The 17,947-nt window shown below is 40.3% G+C and overlaps 1 protein-coding gene across 4 annotated transcripts in view; it reads left to right on the forward strand.

Moving 5' to 3' along the window:
- The first annotated feature begins 4,176 nt into the window (after positions 1 to 4,176).
- Positions 4,177 to 17,947, forward strand: part of RABEP1 (rabaptin, RAB GTPase binding effector protein 1) — a 278,399-nt gene continuing 264,628 nt past the window's right edge. For all 4 annotated transcript variants that reach the window (XM_057500995.1, XM_036895970.2, XM_036895972.2 and 1 more), the window contains exon 1: positions 4,177 to 4,431. In XM_057500995.1, coding sequence (XP_057356978.1) covers positions 4,398 to 4,431 — 34 coding nt within the window. In that variant the 5' untranslated portion in view covers positions 4,177 to 4,397. The remainder of the gene's footprint in view (positions 4,432 to 17,947) is intronic.

The raw sequence follows: 17,947 nt of genomic DNA on the forward strand, positions 1-17,947 counted from the left end.
GTTCCCACGTCCCCCTACCCCCATTCTCATTATAAGGCTCTTAAAGGACTAAGTGAGTCCATACAAAGATAAAATACATTGCCCAGTGCCTGGCACATGGTGCACACTAGTAAATGTCATCCATTTTTATTTCCAGGTGGTTATGCTATTGGTGTGGCCAATGTTATAAAAGGGGAATTCCAAGAGAAGGGAGCACCCACCAGGTCTAAAGATACCTGTGTACTTAGCAAACTTCATATATGAAGTCATAATGGATCCGACTGTGTTATTAATCAACAGCTCACACAGAACTGACATAAGAACTTCTAATGATCATGAGATAAGCAATGTGATATAATATTTGTCCAAAGCAAAGAAACTTAACATTTTAGACTTGGCACCTTATCTAGTATAATGTTTATCTAGTATAATCCTTTAGGCTTTGAGAATATTGAAAATTTCTGCCCTGGATCTCTAGGAATACCTTCACAGACTGATTTCTAATGTCCAGGGACTCTTCTTTCCAGGATGGAAACTACTGATCAAGGAAAAAAGGAAGGAAAGGAGAGAAGGAGAGGAGAGGAGGAAGCAGACATTTATAGAGCAACTACCATAGGTTAAGAGTTAGGCACCTTATCCCTTTAGTCCTCTTGATGTGCCATGAGGGAAGTCTATTATCCCCATTTTAAAGGTTAAGTAAATAGGGGCTCAAAGAGGTCAAATAATGTGTTCTGGGTTGACAGCTAATGTGTGCCAGAATTCCAGGTCTTCTGATACTAGGCCTGGAGCTCTGCCCGGGACATCAACCTGCATCTCATGAGAGGATGAGAGAGAAGTCATCTCTGTTTGCGGCACTCTCCCGTACACTTTTCACGTGGGAGAGAGGGATGGGGGTAAGGATGGATTGGAGCGATGATCAACAGTCACTTTCTACCCACTCCAGGTCCCAGGAGAGGGAGGTAGCTGCTTGTGTCAAATAGATCAGGGATAGTGAGAGAGAAGGACCGTTATGGCTGAGGGCATAATGGCGTTTGTCCCTCGTGGGCTCTTCTTGGGAACCAGTACCCAGGTTAGGACTTTCCATGTTTCCATGTGCCTGGAAGCAGACAGAGTCCCTGGGGGAAAGTCCCCTTGATTCCTCTCCTTCTCCCATAACCTCTACCAAAGCCATCCCTTGTTGAAGGCCAGAGAAGTATGGTGTCCTGACTCTTCTCCCACCCTTGAGAATCTGGGTCCTAGAGAGACAGAACCCAATACTACTGAGAACTATCAGCTGAACTCCATGTTGGGACACCTGGACATTCTGTCCTGTGGTTTCTGTAAGTACAAACTGAAACCACAGGACAGGATTTTTGAAATGGAATTTATCCAGCAAATGTTGGTTTATCTTCTCTGTGCCTATTGTCCACCTTTTGGGTTATTGTGAGGAGTAAAATGTAATAATACATGGGAAAGCACCTAGTAAACTTTAAAATGCAGCAAATTAATTACTGTCATTAGTATTATGTAATCTTGAGGCTGAAAATGACTGTAAAAATGATATAGTCTAATCCCCCAAACGTAGCAGGAATCCTTCTACAGTACCTCTACCAATTGCTATCTAGCTCTACATGCACACTTACAGTGACAGGGAGCTTACTTCCTGAAAGATAGCACTTTTTATGGTAGGCTCTGACAGAGAGAATGTTTTTCTTTAGGTTGAGTTGAAGTCTGTCTTGCTGCAATCTTTGGGCATACAGCACAGGATCTGAAGACAGTCTTCAAGGTCCAAGTCATCTTTTTTTCCTCCAGGATACCTTCCTCTGATATATCCATGCACTTTGCACCAAATAATTTTTAGATTCTTCATTCCCTGGGCTCCACCCACTCCAGCTGATCAGTATCCCTAGCAAATAATGGTGCCAGAACAAACACAGCCAACACCGCTGATGTGACCTGATCAGGGCAAAGTGCAGGAGAGGCGTCACCTCCTATAATCTACACTCTGTGACTCCATTAATAAAGCACGAAATAAGTGCTTTCCAACAGTTGCATCGAATTTGCTCATTTTAAGCTTGTAATTGGCAAATACCCCCAAATCTTTCTCACCTAAACTACATGTTTCCCAGATTTAGTAACTTTATATAAATGGAATCATGCTGTACATATTATTTTTTAATTTGATTCTCTTTAAATTTAGTTTTTGAGATTTATCTCTATCAAACATGTAGATGTGGTTTGTTCACTATGATTGCTGTAGAGTATTTCATCCATTGTATGAATATTTTAAAACATAACCTACTGTTGATGAACATTCGGGGGTTTTTTTTCTTATTGTATTATAAACCATGCCAGCTTGAGTATTCTTCTCCCAGGCACGTATGCAATGTAATTGATAAGTAATTATTTCATGTGTTTAAATCTTATTTCCCAATTGCTTTCAGAATACAAGAATCATGTGTTTTACACTAATATATATAGGTTTTGAGAACACACACTAGCTTTCTTTAGAATATATACCTAGGGATGGCATTTTTGGGCCTTAGGAGTTACCTAAAAATATGAAAATGTGCTCACAGCTCTTGCATGCTTCTACCTGATTTCAAAATTGCTTTTTCAACCACCTCCTTGGCATGGGGTGCTCTAGGTGTCCAAACCAACACACTGATCATTTCTGAGTGACCTTAATCTTGAGGGCCTGGCTTCAAGCCCCAGATTACCCATTGCAATACATGTGTCTCTTACTGGAAGGAGCCCCTTCTGTATTGGGTATCAGCATATGCTATCTTTATGGCCCCTGCCTCGCATTAGTCATCATAAAACAGGACTCACTGGGCTGCCCTATCCTGGACAAAGGTCTTCCTTTCGAGCATGGGAAAGCCATTTATGGGGAGTTGGGGATATGGGAAACGACCTTGCTTGCTCTTTTAAAGGCACCCCAGACATCCAAGGATATTAACTACTCAAAAAACTCAAGTCTGCATTTAGGTTCTCCCCTAACATTAGCAGGATTTGGGGTTAAAGCACAAATAGATGCCACTTGTCTACCTAAATTATTTAAAATTATAAATCATTCCACTAACCGTTAACCTTAACATATTCTGGTGGTACCTGATGTTTTCTAGATGTATTTAGCCTGTAGAGAGTAGTAGATACATAATAGAAACATATCACCTGAAAGGAGTCCCTTGACAAATATTCATCTTTAATGATGCAGAAGACCAAGTTCAAATTTAGAATTCCAGGATTCCTCAGATTTATGCACTTTGAGGTGGTGAAGGGAGTGCTGGTCCTGGCTGGACTGTTGGCCCACTGCCCACCTGCCTTCTTTTCTCATCTCTGTCCTGCACTAGGGATCTGTGGACACAGCAACTCAGATGTCCAAGTGATGTGCTTACCTCTTCAAACAGCTGCCCCTTAGCCACTTTTAGGGAGGCTTAGACTCTGCCCTGGAGAGGATGGACCTGGGGAAGAGGCCACATTCTCCAGCCATTTGAAGAGAGAATTCTGGGGTCACAGGAGCCCAGAACTTAGTCCTGAAAGACAGGCCCAGGTGCTAGATGGGCATGGTCCCTGGACCCTGTGGGCTCCTCACCCTGTGGGAGGAGTGTGGCCAGAGCGAGGCTAGAAGAGAGCCTCGAAAATGTGGGGCCTCGGGGAGGCTCTCTTGCCCAGGTATTAGGGAAGTACTGTCTGTGTGTCATCTCTCCTCACCCCTCCTGAGCACATGGGCTGTGTCAGGATGCATCCCCAGCGACTGTCAGTGTCTGGCATCTAGATGTTACATTGAATATAGGTGCTTGGTGGAAAGTACATTTGAAACAGCTCCTCAAACCTTAATTCCTTTAAACTTTCTTAGCCATTATACAGATGAAGGCTGTGGGATTCAGAGGTTAAGTGACTAGCCCAAAGGTCACACAGCTAGATGAATAGAGGCTGGATTTGCACTCACTTCACCATCCGGCCAACTCGCTCGTTCTTTTTATTATTATTTACTTTGCCCCTGCGCTGGGGCGCAAGAATGGGTGCGGTCCCTCTAAGAAGCCAGCCCGTTCCCGCCGCTGCTCTCTTGTCTGTATTCCTCCCCATCCTCCTTTATTCTGCTTCGTTCCCGCGCTCCCGCACCGGGATCCGCTGCTCCTGGTTCTCCTCCCCTCACGGAGCCCCGCCCCTCCCCTCAGGGCGACATCACGTGCCGCCCCATCCCCCGGCGCCTGCGCACTGCTTATTTCCCGCTGTCAGGATGAGGAGGCGGAGGTCGGCGCTCGGGTCCGTCTCTGCCCGCGGCTGTGGAGGCGCCGGTGGCTCCAGCCTTAGCGGTTTCTCCCTGGGCGGTGGCGGCGGCGGCTTGGTCGACGTCTCTCTCGCCAGCTGAGCCCTTAGGAGCCCGGACGCTGCTTCCCCGCCCATCCTCGAGAAGCGAGGCCGGCCGCCAGGCCATGGCGCAGCCGGGCCCGGCTCCTCAGCCTGACGGTGAGGCGCCCCCCATGGCAGGCGCGTCGGGCGCGGCCTGCCCAGCACCGGCGTTGCGGGAAGACCTGCGGGCGGCTGGAAGGGCGCGCGCCGTCCCGGGGGTGACCCTGCCGCGCAGAGGCGGGAGCGCGCGGGCTCCGGCGCCGTCTGCGCGCGAGGGCGGCGAAGGGGCCGGGGCGACCGCCGCCGGGGAGGGGGCGGGAGGCGCGGGCGGCATCTCTGGCCGGAGGCCCGAGGGAAGGGCGTGGGGAGGCTGCGGCGGGGGACCGGGCAGAATCCGGAGAGCGTGGAGAGGGAGCTGCGGTGGTACCCGCACGTGGGTTCTGACCGTGGGGAAGATGGGAATCGGGAACTTGTGCTATATTCATTAAAAAAAAAAAACTGCTTGGGTAGTCGTGGTGTTCCCTCCCTTTCCCCACCCCAGTCCATGCTACAGAGCTCTTTGCACCCACTTTTGTGACAAAATTAGTTGGGGTCAGTAACTGTTTTTAGTAGCGTTCCTTGAGAGGCATGTGGCTTAATGGTGAGTGCTGGGGCCAGGGAGCCTAAAGGACCTGGATCCTTTGCCAGTAAGCTCTGGGCAAATTTCTTAGCTTCTTTGAACTTAAGTATTCTTACTTATGAAAAGTGATGAATTCATGCCTTTGTATTTAATTTATAAAGATGGCAACGTATATGTATGGAAATTGATTAGTAGTATTACGGGGTTATTTGGTAGTAATGAGAATGGTGTTTCAGAATGCTGAAGTCTAGGAAACGTGTCTTTTATAACACATTCTTGGAAGGAAAAAGAGCTCCATCCTAAATAAACCAAGTTGGTTGTCAGAGCCCTTCATGACCTTCTGGGAAGAGGGTTTAAGCTCTGCTTTAGGGAGTGACCACATCATTCTAGATTTTACTACCTGGAGGTATATTTGGAAAGAATGTACTTGGTCTTTGGCAGGGTACTACCAGATCAAGTTGAGGAAGTTCTTTCAGGTGTATTTGTATAATCAGCTTTTGTGCTTAGCATCTGTCTTTAAGGGTGAGTGGAATGTTAAGATATGGTGCTGAGCACATGGTAGATACTTAAAAACTTGCCTTTGTCTAGAGTTGTCCTTTAAAATAGCCTTTCATGAAAATCTTTCTCTCTGTTCTTGCTTTTGGGGAACCTGACACAGTGTTATCAGATTTTAAGGCTAGCTGCTTTCTTGGTCCTGTGCTCCAAAGCCTGTCAGCTTCTGGTTTTAGGTTTTGTTAGTTGCCTAACGAGAGATGTTTAGTATACACAACTGTAATTGTATGAAAATCCTGCTTGCTGTTTCTGTTTCAGTAAAGAGAAGGGAGGTATTTCTGGTGGGCTGTGTGAGAGAGGAAACTGAGATGTTTTCAGGGTACATTTTAATTTTCACCTAATTGCTTTTGGTGTCAGAGAAGAAAACTTTGCTTTTGCACAAACCCCTCTTTGTTACTGCAGACAGAAGCAGAATACAGAGAGCCCCAGTGACTTCTGGTTCTGATCTGGTAGGTATGCTTAGCTGGCTGCTGCCTTCTCTTAGTTGCATGGAAACAAATGTCTAGGGCAGCTCAGGTGACATGACAGTCTGGAATTAAAATTCCCTGTCTCTTTCAAGATGTGAACTGGTCTTCCTTGTAAATAGGCAGAAGTGACTAAGCACTTGATAGAGGCTAGGAAAAACTAGCTTTAGGAAGTCTTGTATTCTTGCTATTCTTAATATAGGTTTATTCCCTGTTTTTCAAATCCTTCAACTCTAGGATGAGTTATAGTTTGCATAGATTGCAGTATTTATTTTTAATTAGTGTAGTAAATGAGCAGCTACCGTTGCTGTTTACAAAAGGCAAGAAAATTTGGTATATTTGACTGCTTTGTTTGAGTGTCTTCTTAGAAGTTCATCTTGGGTATTTAGTTTTTCTTTGGTTGAACTTAATATAGATCACTTCTTAACACTTTAGCTTTAAGCACACTCAAATTTCCTAGCTCTGATTTAAAAAAAAAAACTTGCAGAATTCTTTTGAGTCAAAGTGGTAGTAAAAGATAACTGCTTAGTTTTTTACTTTAATATTGCTGTTATCCCATTTTAGAAGCAGTTATCTTTTATGTTGTCATTGTTTTCCTTTTCAAAGGTATCTTTGTTTTTCATGAGAGAGAAATGGTAGATTAAGAAAAGAATTGATTTGTCTGTACATTGACAGGATGGAATGTAGTAATTTTCTTTTACTGTTTTGTAAATTTTTTGAAAAAATTTTTTTTGGATGTGCATCTTAGTTTACTCATTCAGAATAAATATAATTTTAACAGCCAAATTTCAGCTGATTATTCCATTTTACCATGAGAATTCAAAGGCTATTACAGAATGTAAAAATTTTCAAGTTTTAATATTTCATTTATTTTTTTTGATTTTTTAAATTCAAGTGTAGTTGATATACAATATTGGTTTCAAGTGTACAACATAGTGATTCAACAGTTATGTACATTATGAAATGCTTACTCCAACTAGTGTAGTTACTATCTGTCAACATAGAAGGATGTTGCAGAACTATTGATTATATTCTCTGTGCTGTATTTTCATCCCTGTGACTAATAAATACTGAGATTTTGTTAGCCACAAAATGAAGGTATTTCACCACCCACCCCAACCCGTCCCCCATGGTATCCACCAGTCACTTCTCAGTGTTTCTGAGTCTTTTGCTATGTTGTTTGTTTTGAATTGTTTTTAGCTTCCACATATAAATGAAACCATATGGTATTTGTTTTCCTCCACCTGGCTTATTTCACTCAGCATAATATTGTCTAGGTACATCCATGTTGTCCCAAATGGCAGGATTTCTTTCTTCTTTTTTATGGCTAAATAATATTCCATTGTGTATATGTACATATCCACATTTTCTTTATCCATTCATCTATTGATGGACAATTTGGTTGCTTCCATGTCTTGGCTATTGTAAATAATGGGGCAGTAAATATAGGGGTGCTTATATCTTTTCGAATCATAGATTTTGTTCGGGTAAATTCCTAGAGTTACTGGATGGTGTGGTATTTCTATTTTGCGTTTTTTTTGAGGAATTTCCATACTGCTTTCCACAGAGGCTGAACCAATTTACATTTTCAAGTTTTAAGTTAAACTATATCTTAGATTCATTTGCTTTGATTTTACTTCTTTTCTTTATATAAAAATACTGTCTCTAAAATCCCTCCATTAAAAAAGTGTGTCCCCTCCCACCTCTGAAAAGTAACCACTATTAAGTTTTCTGTCCTTGACTTTTTTCTGTAGTTACACAGACAGACTACCTCTCCCCTCTGAAATGGACATGCTTTAGGTACATAGGTCTGCAACTTGTCTGTTTTCATCTGTATACTTGCAGATGGTTATGTCGCCATGTAATGTGCTGTAAGCATTGAATGCATTTATCTCAGGAAATGTTCATATCAGTGTGTGGGTATGATTATAATATTTTATTGTTCCTATTTTACTTATGAGGAAACTGAAGCACAGAGAAGTTAAAAGTGCCTAGAGTTATATAGTTAGGAAGTTGAGGGAGCCAAGGTTCAAATCCAGGCCATCTAATGCCAGGGCCCTCTGGTCTGTGTACCAGATCATGGACTACTTTCCAGGTCAGTGTTATAGATCTACTTCATTGTTGTTAAAGAGGATATCATCGTATGTATATACCATGAATGATTTATTTGCTTGTTTCTCTATTGATAGACAAATAGTTGCTTCAAATTTTTCATTATTTTGTAAGCAGAGCTGTAATAAATATCTTTGTACATATTTTTCAGGTACTCTTACTTCTGTAAGACCAGTGAATTAAAAGGGCATGAGCTCTGAGTAGTTTAAATTTTAATAGCTACTGACAGTTTACTCTCAAGAAAAGTATCAATTTACATACCTGCCAACAGTATATGACAGGGTGGATTTCCCCTACATTCTTATAACCACTGAATAATGTCAGTTCTAAATTTTTATCTTCTGATAGCTTAAAAAAATGATATTCTCTAGTTAACAGACACTTGCCTGCCTAGTCTATGCCAAATCCTATGCTAGGCTGTAGGAAATACGATGATGAATGAAGCCAACTCATTCCTGGGTGGGGAATCAGATGCACATTAATTAGACAACTATAAAACCATGTATTCAACAAATATGAGTGTGTACTACTTGGCAGGCTCAATTCTAGGTATTTGGAATACATCAGTGGGCAACACAGATAATAAATAAATGTGCCCTAGTGTAGGAGAAACAGATGCTAAACAACAAATATAACCAAATGATATGGATTGTTAGGGGATAAGTGCTGTGGTAAAAAGAATACAGCAGGGTAAAAGGAAGGGGGGTGGGCCGGTTTTAAATAGGGTGTTTAGAATAGCCTTACTGAGAAGATGACATTTGAACAAAGACTGGAAGGAGAAGGGTTGGTTATGAGGATATCTGTAGGAAAGTCTTCCAGAAGGATCAATTTTTATAAATGCCTTGGGAAGGAGTATGTCTGGCATGTTTGAGAAATGGCATGGAGGTCAGTGTAGCTAGACAAGTTAATGGGGGGTGGGTGTGGGGGAGTAGGAGAGGGTATGGGCAAGGGGAGTAGTAGGATAAGAGGTAATGGAGTGGGGGGCTGATCTCGTAGGGGCCTAGAAGCACTGATTGCCTTTAGCTGGGGAACCATTCAGAAGGTTTTGAGCAGAGTTGTGAAGTGATCTGACATGTTTTAAAAAATCATTCTGGCTGCCAGATTGGCAGTAAAGAGAAGACATTAACTCAGGTAAAAGATGATGAGGTTTATGTAAGGTTGAAGACACCAGAGGGAGGGGTGAACATGTCGGACACTGATGATGTGCCAAAATCCCTGGCTGCTGCCCCCTCCCAACCTGAAAAATGTGCCTTAGGCTAGCCAATCCTCTCGCCGCTGTAAATCTAAGCTCTGCCTCCCCCTACCTTCTTTAAAAACTTGCTGCCTGCCCTGCTGAGCGTGACTTCCCCGGCCTGAGATAGCCAGACAGGGGAACATCACCTGGGAATTGCACTCAAACTGCCTGGCCCTTTGTTGCCTCTCGTCGCCTGCTTATTTCGGTTAGAATTTATCTTACAGTTTGGACTAGGGAATATTGGTGGAGGTTGTATTTGAAGGTATGGCCAACAGGTTTTGGATTAGTTATGGAATGCAGGAGAGAGAAGAGTTAAGGATTACTTAAGGTTTTTGGCCTGAGCAACTGTGAGAGGTACATGATGCTCTGAATGCTTGTCATTTAGGAATTTGACCCATTAGAGAGTTTAGGAAAGATTTTTGAGGAAGTCGTCCTAGAGATCTAATGGATGAGCAGGAGATTCCTTTTTTGGAAGAAGCAGGATGAGTAAGAAAACTGAAGAAAGGTCTGTATGTCTGGGTAGAGAATGAGAGGATGTGATGTAAGTATGGGTTGATCGGCATGGGCTTTAGCCTTAGAGCTGTAAAGGAAGCCTTTGAAAGCTTTTAAATAAGTCAAAGCAAAATTTAATCTTAAGCAAATTAAAAAAACATGATAACTTTAATTTGTACTTCCTGATAATGATTATATATATTTATTTTTGCTTGTGCACAAAGCTTTTAATTTTATGCAGATCTGACCATTTAAAAATATATCATAGTTTCTGGTTTCTTGTCTTGCTTAGGAATACCTCCCAACTCCCGTATTTATTTAAAAAAAAACCCTCATTTTCAACACTTTCTAGTTTTGTTTTTTATATTTAGTACTTTAAAATCATCTGGAATTTAAATTTAAACAGGGAAAGTTGAATATAAATAATTATTAACTAAACAGGAGATTACCTAAGAGAAAAGGAAAATCCTAGAGAATAAAGGAATAGCAGATCCAAGAAGCAGTCATTGAGGCTAGGGCTGGGACAGAGCACCCAGGGAAGGAACTTCAGGAGGCCACTTCCAGAACTGAGATCTAGACTTCGTTGGACAAGGTGCAGCTGGGGCCCTCTAGGGGGCAGAGTTCATTGAGGGGGCCACATCTGCAGAATTTGCAGGAAAGCTGCTTACACCTGAAAGTTGTTTTCAATGAAACATAGGAATCTAACTTTATTTTTCTTCCAAATAGCAACACCATTTATTCAGTAATCCATATACTTGGTTTGTTATAACTTGATAAATCCTCCAACCACTACACTTGAAGAGACACCTGGTCCAAAACACAAAAGCCCTGAGCTTACCCCACGGTCTTATCACTGCAATGTCCTGACACATGCTAGCCTGGAATTGTGTAATACCCTTTAATTTGTATGTCTTACCTGACTACCTGTGGATGGAATTGCCTTTGAATCTTAAGAGCTCTGATTTCTAAAATATCTTCAGTTCATCATATACTAGGTTTTTTATCCAGTGAAATTTAATGCTCCTCTTGTATAATCATTAAATTGAGTTTAGTCTTTATAGGAGTATTTAGTAAACATTTATTTGTGTTTAATACAGTTGTGCCAGGTAATGTGCAGGGGATATAGAAATGAGTGAGATGGTTCTGCTTTCGAGAATTCTATAATCTAGTGGGGGAATGAGCCTTAGGCACACTACTGTGAACTGAGGAGGTGTCTAGTGATAGAAGACAGTTTTCCTCTGTTGGATCTCAGAGGAAGCTGTTCCTGCGCGTGAAAGAATAGGAAGAGCTGTGAAGGAAGACTTCACTCATTTCCTTGTCTAGATACCTGTATCTCTTCCAAGTGGTAGACTGATTTCTGTTTGAGTGCATCTGGAGAGAGAAGGAACTCACTATCTCCTAGTTTTGGCTAGTTCTAATGTTTTGTTCATCTTTAAAAAAAAAAATAACTAGAAATTTGTGCTTCTTAATCCCCTTCACCTATTTTTGTCTACCTCCGCCCCCCATGCTTATCCTTTAATTAGGTGGAAACTTGCCTTACTATAATTTCCACCCACTGATTTAGTTCTCTTCTTGTGTGCTACCCAAAAAATCCAAGGCATTCTTTTCCATGTTAGTCTGAAGAAATTTGATAATAGCATTATGTCCTCTCTAGATATTCTCTTTATTTCTTCCATTATTATACCAATTTTGAACCTACTTAATAAAATTTGATTTTCTTTGAGTCAGATTCCAGTTGTTAATGACTTCTGGTGGTACCTGATGTTTTTTTCCTAGATGTATTTAGCCTATAGAGAGTAGTAGATACATAATAGAAACATACCACTTGAAAGGAGTCCCAAAGACAGTTACCTTCCCTCACTTTAGGAAATTAGGACTTAAGTGGAAGTAATTTGCATTACAACAGAGACTACTAGAATTTAGTAGTAGAGTGGGGCTGTCACCTCTCTTGTGGTTAATTACTTCTGTTTATGTAGACTGAGCTTTCTCTAGATGCCTCTTATGATGCTTCCTGAAAAGAATCAGAGTTGATATAACTTGATTACAGTCTGTTAGAATGCGCAAGACTTTTCCAATAATCATTGACTTTTCATTAATACTTTCATTCTTTAAATAAGTATTTATTGCTTATGCTTATTGCATGATTGGCATTGTGTTGGGGATTATTACAACAAAAGGACAGGCTATGAGGAAGGCCATGGATGAAACTAATGGGTAGGTTGAGGAAGAGGAAACCAATGAGGAATCATAAAAAAGGAGAGTTAGGAAGAAGATTAGTATTAGAAGTCAGTATTAGAGAAAGTCTGAAGGAGGAGGAATATGGTCACCTGGATTAAATACTTAAGAGAAGTCAGATGAAGACAGAAGTAGTCATTGAAATTAGCAATTCAGTGATCATCAAGACCTCTAAGAGTTTCAGTAAGGAAGAAATAATAGGTAAAGGCAGCCATGTATAGACGCATTTGAAAAATTATGGTCATACATACAGGTGGGGTGATCACTTGAGAGGGATAATAGAGTTGTGGTAAAGTGTGTGTTTTAAAAATAGAGATTTAAGTAATTGTCGATGCTGGAGGAACTGCCAGTGGGAAGGGAGAACCTGAAGATATCAAGGAAAAATTAGTAGGAGTAGGTCTGAGGAATTGAGAGCAGGGAAGTTGGATCAGGAGTTTGAGTGTCAAGAGGAGAGAAATCTTCCAAAACAATGGAAAAAGGAAAGGATGAGTGAGAGAGAAAGGTAGAGAAAACCCTGAGGCAGAAGAGAATCTGACTAAATGTATTTGTAGTCTCCATTCTTTTATTCCTTTATTCAACACACATGGTTTGAGTATCAACTGTGTACACAGTAATCAAGGTGCCTGTCCTCATGAAGGTTGTAGTTTTAAGAACTCTGTTGCAGTCAAGTAAATTAGGTTGTTTATACTCATTTGGGTTCCTCATCTTAACGAGAAAGCTCAAAATAATTTGGCTGTTTTCCCAGTTTTCTTATATAACCAGTACCATTCTAGATGCAGAGGAGAGAAGTGAATTCACTATATACATTGAGTACCTTGGGCATTAGGGCTTAATCCTGTCATGGAACCTGTGTTAAGAAAGACTGGTAGAGTAGTAAGTATGATTGGGTCCTTACTGTGGGAAATCTGATGGGGTGGGGAGAGCAAGCAATGATGTGGGTTACCATGCCTTTGGTTAAGGCTATTAAAAATCAAGACAAACTTGATATTTACCATGAATCCCCAATTGGTATCTACTTTCTCTAAGCTCCTGCTATGTTATCTATAAATTAACTGCTGCCACCTTGCCCCCACTTTCCCAACTTCATACATAGATCTTAGTCCCTAACTTTCTTAGCTCTCTGCAGCAGAGTCTGTCTGAAACTACTACTATCTTTCTCATTTAATTGTGAATCTGGTAGGATTCTCTACACATTTATGGAAGGGACATTATCAGTTTAGATCCATTTCTATTGCAAAAATTTGTTCTGCATTTATTACTAACAGATGAAAATCCAGTCTTTCTAGAACACTTTCTGTTTTTATGGTAACTGTATTAGAAAATTCTTAATTTCGTTAGGCCCAAATCACTTCCCTACAATTTGTATACCTTGGTTGTGACCTCTTGAATGAATCAGAGTTAGGGTATTTTTTCTTACACATAGAAGGTTTTCAGATATTTAAAGAGCTTGCTTCCATCTTGTCATAAGAGGATTCTATATCCTCACCATTTTCATGGCTTCCTCTGCAAATGCTATCCAGATGATGTTCAAATCCTACATAGTGCTAATGTTCTTAAAATGGTGCACCAAAAATTGACAGTTATTCCGGACACTTGTGTAAACAACAGCAAAAACATTCCTTTTTGATCAAGACCTGCAATTTTTTAATGTATGCTAACATCCTCTCATTTTATGTTTTAATTCACTGTATCATATTAATTCATAATAAAATAGCAACTATGATTTATTGTAAATCTATATGCCTTGCACTGTACTGTGTATTTTTTTTTTGGTTATCATTAATCTACAATTATGTGCAGAATATGTTTACTAGGCTACCCCTTCACCAAGTCCCCCCGACAATCCGCATTACAGTCACTGTCCATCAGCATACTAAGATGCTGTAGAATCACTACTTGTCTTCTCTGTGTTGTACAGCCCTCCCCATGCACCCCCCCCACATTATACATGCTAATCGTAAGGCCCCCTTTCTTTTTTCCTGCCCTTATCCCTCCCTTCCCACCCATCCTCCCCAGTCCCTTTCCTTTTGGTAACTGTTAGTCCATTCTTGGGTTCTGTGATTCTGCTGCTGTTTTGTTCCTTCAGTTTTCCTTTGTTCTTATACTCCACATATGAGTGAAATCATTTGGTACTTGTCTTTCTCCACCTGGCTTATTTCACTGAGCACAATACCCTCTAGCTCCATCCATGTTGTTGCGAATAGTAGGATTTGTTTTCTTCTTATGGCTGAATAATATTCCATTGTGTATATGTACCACATCTTCTTTATCCATTCATCTACTGATGGACACTTAGGTTGCTTCCATTTCTTGGCTATTGTAAATAGTGCAGCGATAAACATAGGGGTGCATCTGTCTTTTTCAAACTGGGCTCCTGCATTCTTAGGGTAAATTCCTAGAAGTGGAATTCCTGGATCAAATGGTATTTCTATCTTGAGCTTTTTGAGGAATCTCCATACTGCTTTCCACAACGGTTGAAATAATTTGGATTCCCACCAGCAGTGTAGGAGGGTTCCCCTTTCTCCACAACCTCGCCAACATTTGTTGTTGTTTGTCTTTTGGATGGTGGCAATCCTTACTGGTGTGAGGTGATATCTCATTGTGGTTTTAACTTGCATTTCTCTGATGACTAGCGATGTGGAGCATCTTTTCATGTGTGTGTTGGCCATCTGAATTTCTTCTTTGGAGAACTGTCTGCTCAGCTCCTCTGTCCATTTTTTAATTGGATTATTTGCTTTTTGTTTGTTGAGGTGTGTGAGCTCTTTATATATTTTGGATGTCAACCCTTTATTGGATCTGTCATTTATGAATATATATTCTCCCATACTGTAGGATACCTTTTTGTTCTATTGATGGTGTCCTTTGCTGTACAGAAGCTTTTCAGCTTGATATAGTCCCACTTGTTCATTTTTGCTTTTGTTTCCCTTGCCCAGGGGGATATGTTCATGAAGAAGTCACTCATGTTTATGTCCAAGAGATTTTTGCCTATATTTTTTTCTAAGAGTTTGATGGTTTCATGACTTACATTCAGGTCTTTGATTCATTTAGAATTTACTTTTGTGTATGGTGTTAGACAGTAATCCAGTTTCATTCTCTTACATGTAGCTGTCCAGTTTTGCCAGCACCATCTGTTGAAGAGACTGTCATTTCCCCATTGTATGTCCATGGCTCCTTTATCATATATTAATTGACCATATGTGTTTGGGTTAATGTCTGGAGTCTTTATTCTGTTCCACTGATCTGTGGCTCTGTTCTTGTGCCAGTACCAAATTGTCTTGATTACTGTGGCTTTGTAGTAGAGCTTGAAGTTGGGGAGTGATATCCCACCCACTTTATTCTTCCTTCTCAGGATTGCTTTGGCTATTCGGGGTCTTTGGTGTTTCCATATGAATTTTTGAACTATTTGTTCCAGGTCATTGAAGAATGCTCTTGGTAATTTGATAGGGATTGCATCGAATCTGTATATTGATTTGGGCAGGATTGCCACTTTGATGATATTAATTCTTCCTAGCCAGGAGCATGGGATGAGTTTCCATTTGTTAGTGTCCTCTTTAATTTCTCTTAAGAGTGTCTTATAGTTTTCAGGGTAGAGATCTTTCACTTCCTTGGTTAGGTTTATTCCTAGGTATTTTATTCTTTTTGATGCTATTGTGAATGGAATTGTTTCCCTGATTTCTCTTTCTATTAGTTCATTGTTAGTGTATAGGAAAGCCACAGATTTCTGTGTGTTAATTTTGTATCCTGCAACTTTGCTGAATTCAGATATTAGTTCTAGTAGTTTTGGAGTGGAGTCTTTAGGGTTTTTTATGTACAATATCATGTCATCTGCAAATAGTGACAGTTTAATTTCTTCTTTACCGATCTGGATGCCTTCTATTTCTTTGTTTTGTCTGATTGCCGTGGCTAGGACCTCCAGTACTACGTTGAATAACAGTGGGGAGAGTGGGCATCCCTGTCTTGTTCCCAATCTCAGAGGAAGAGCTTTCAGCTTCTTGCTGTTCAGTATGATGTTGGCTGTGGGTTTATCATATATGGCCTTTATTATGTTGAGGTACTTGCCCTCTATACCCATTTTGTTGAGAGTTTTTATCATGAATGAATGTTGAACTTTGTTGAATGCTTTTTCAGCATCTATGGAGATGATCATGTGGTTTTTGTCCTTTTTATTTATGTGGTGGATGATGTTGATGGTTTTCAAATGTTGTACCATCCTTGCATCCCTGGGATGAATCCCACTTGGTCATGGTGTATGATCCTTTTGATGTATTTTTGAATTCGGTTTGCTAATATTTTGTTGAGTATTTTTGCATCTACGTTCATCAGGGATATTGGTCTGTAATTTTCTTTTTTGGTGCGGTCTTTGCCTGATTTTGGTATAAGGGTGATGTTGGCTTCATAGAATGAGTTTGGGAGTATCCCCTCCTCTTCTATTTTTTGGAAAACTTTAAGGAGAATGGGTATTATATCTTCTCTGTATGTCTGATAAAATTCTGAGGTAAATCCATCTGGCCCAGGGGTTTTGTTCTTGGGTAGGTTTTTGATTACTGATTCAGTATCTTTGCTGGTAATTGGTTTGTTTAGATTTTGTGTTTCTTCCTTGGTCAGTCTTGAAAGGTTGTATTTTTCTAGGAAGTTGTCCATTTTTTCTAGGTTTTCCAGCTTGTTAGCATATAGGTTTTCATAGTATTCTCTAATAATTCCTTGTGTTTCTGTGGGATCTGTCGTGATTTTTCCTTTCTCATTTCTGGGTCTGTTGATGTGTGTTGATTCTCTTTTTCTCTGAGGAAGTCTGCCTAGAGGCTTATCTATTTTGTTTATTTTCTCGAAGAACCAGCTCTTGGTTTCATTGGTTTTTTTCTGTTGTTTTATTCTTCTCAATTTTATTTATTTATTCTCTGATCTTTATTATGTCCCTCCTTCTGCTGACTTTAGGCCCCATTTGTTGTTTTTCCAATTTTGATAATTGTGACGTTAGACTAGTCATTTGGGATTGTTCTTCCTTCTTTAAATATGCCTGGATTGCTATATACTTTCTGCTTCAGACTGCTTTCGCTGCGTCCCACAGAAGTTGTGGCTTTCTGTTGTTGTTGTCATTTGTTTCCATGTATTGCTTGATCTCTATTTTGATTTGGTCATTGATCCATTGATTATTTAGGAGCATGTTGTTAAACCTCCATGTTTGTGGGCCTTTTTACTTTCTTTGTACAGTTTATTTCTAGCTTTATACCTTTGTGATCTGAAAAGTTGGTTGGTAGAATTTCAGTCTTTTTGAATTTATTGAGGCTCTTTTTGTGGCCCAGTATGTGGTCTATTATGGAGAATGTTCCATGTGCACTTGAGAAGAATATGTATCTTGTTACTTTTGGATGTAGAGTTCTATAGATGTCTATTAGGTCCATCTGTTCTAGTGTGTTGTTCAGTTCCTCTGTGTCCTTACTTATTTTCTGTCTGGCGGATCTATCCTTTACAGTGAGTGGTGTATTGAAGTCTCCTAAAATGAGTGCATTGCATCTATTTCCTCCTTTAATTCTGTTAGTATTAGTTTCACATATGCTGGTGCTCCTGTATTGGGTGCGTATATATTTACAATGGTTATATCCTGTTGTTGGACTGAGCCCTTTATCATTATGTAATGTCCTTCTTTATCTCTTGTTACTTTCTTTGTTTTGAAGTCTATTTTGTCTGATACAAGTACTGCAACACCTGCTTTTTTTCCTTGTTGTTTGCATGAAGTATCTTTTTCCATCCCTTGACTTTTAGTCTGTGCATGTCTTTGGGTTTGAGGTGAGTCTCTTGTAAGCAGCATATAGATGGGTCTTGCTTTTTTATCCATTCTATTACTCTGTGTCTTTTGATTGGTGCATTCAGTCCATTTACATTTAGGGTGATTATTGAAAGATACGTACTTATTGCCATTGCAGGCTT

This window comes from Manis pentadactyla, chromosome 4 (genome assembly GCF_030020395.1).
Source record: "Manis pentadactyla isolate mManPen7 chromosome 4, mManPen7.hap1, whole genome shotgun sequence".
Taxonomy (NCBI): Eukaryota; Metazoa; Chordata; class Mammalia; order Pholidota; family Manidae; genus Manis; species Manis pentadactyla.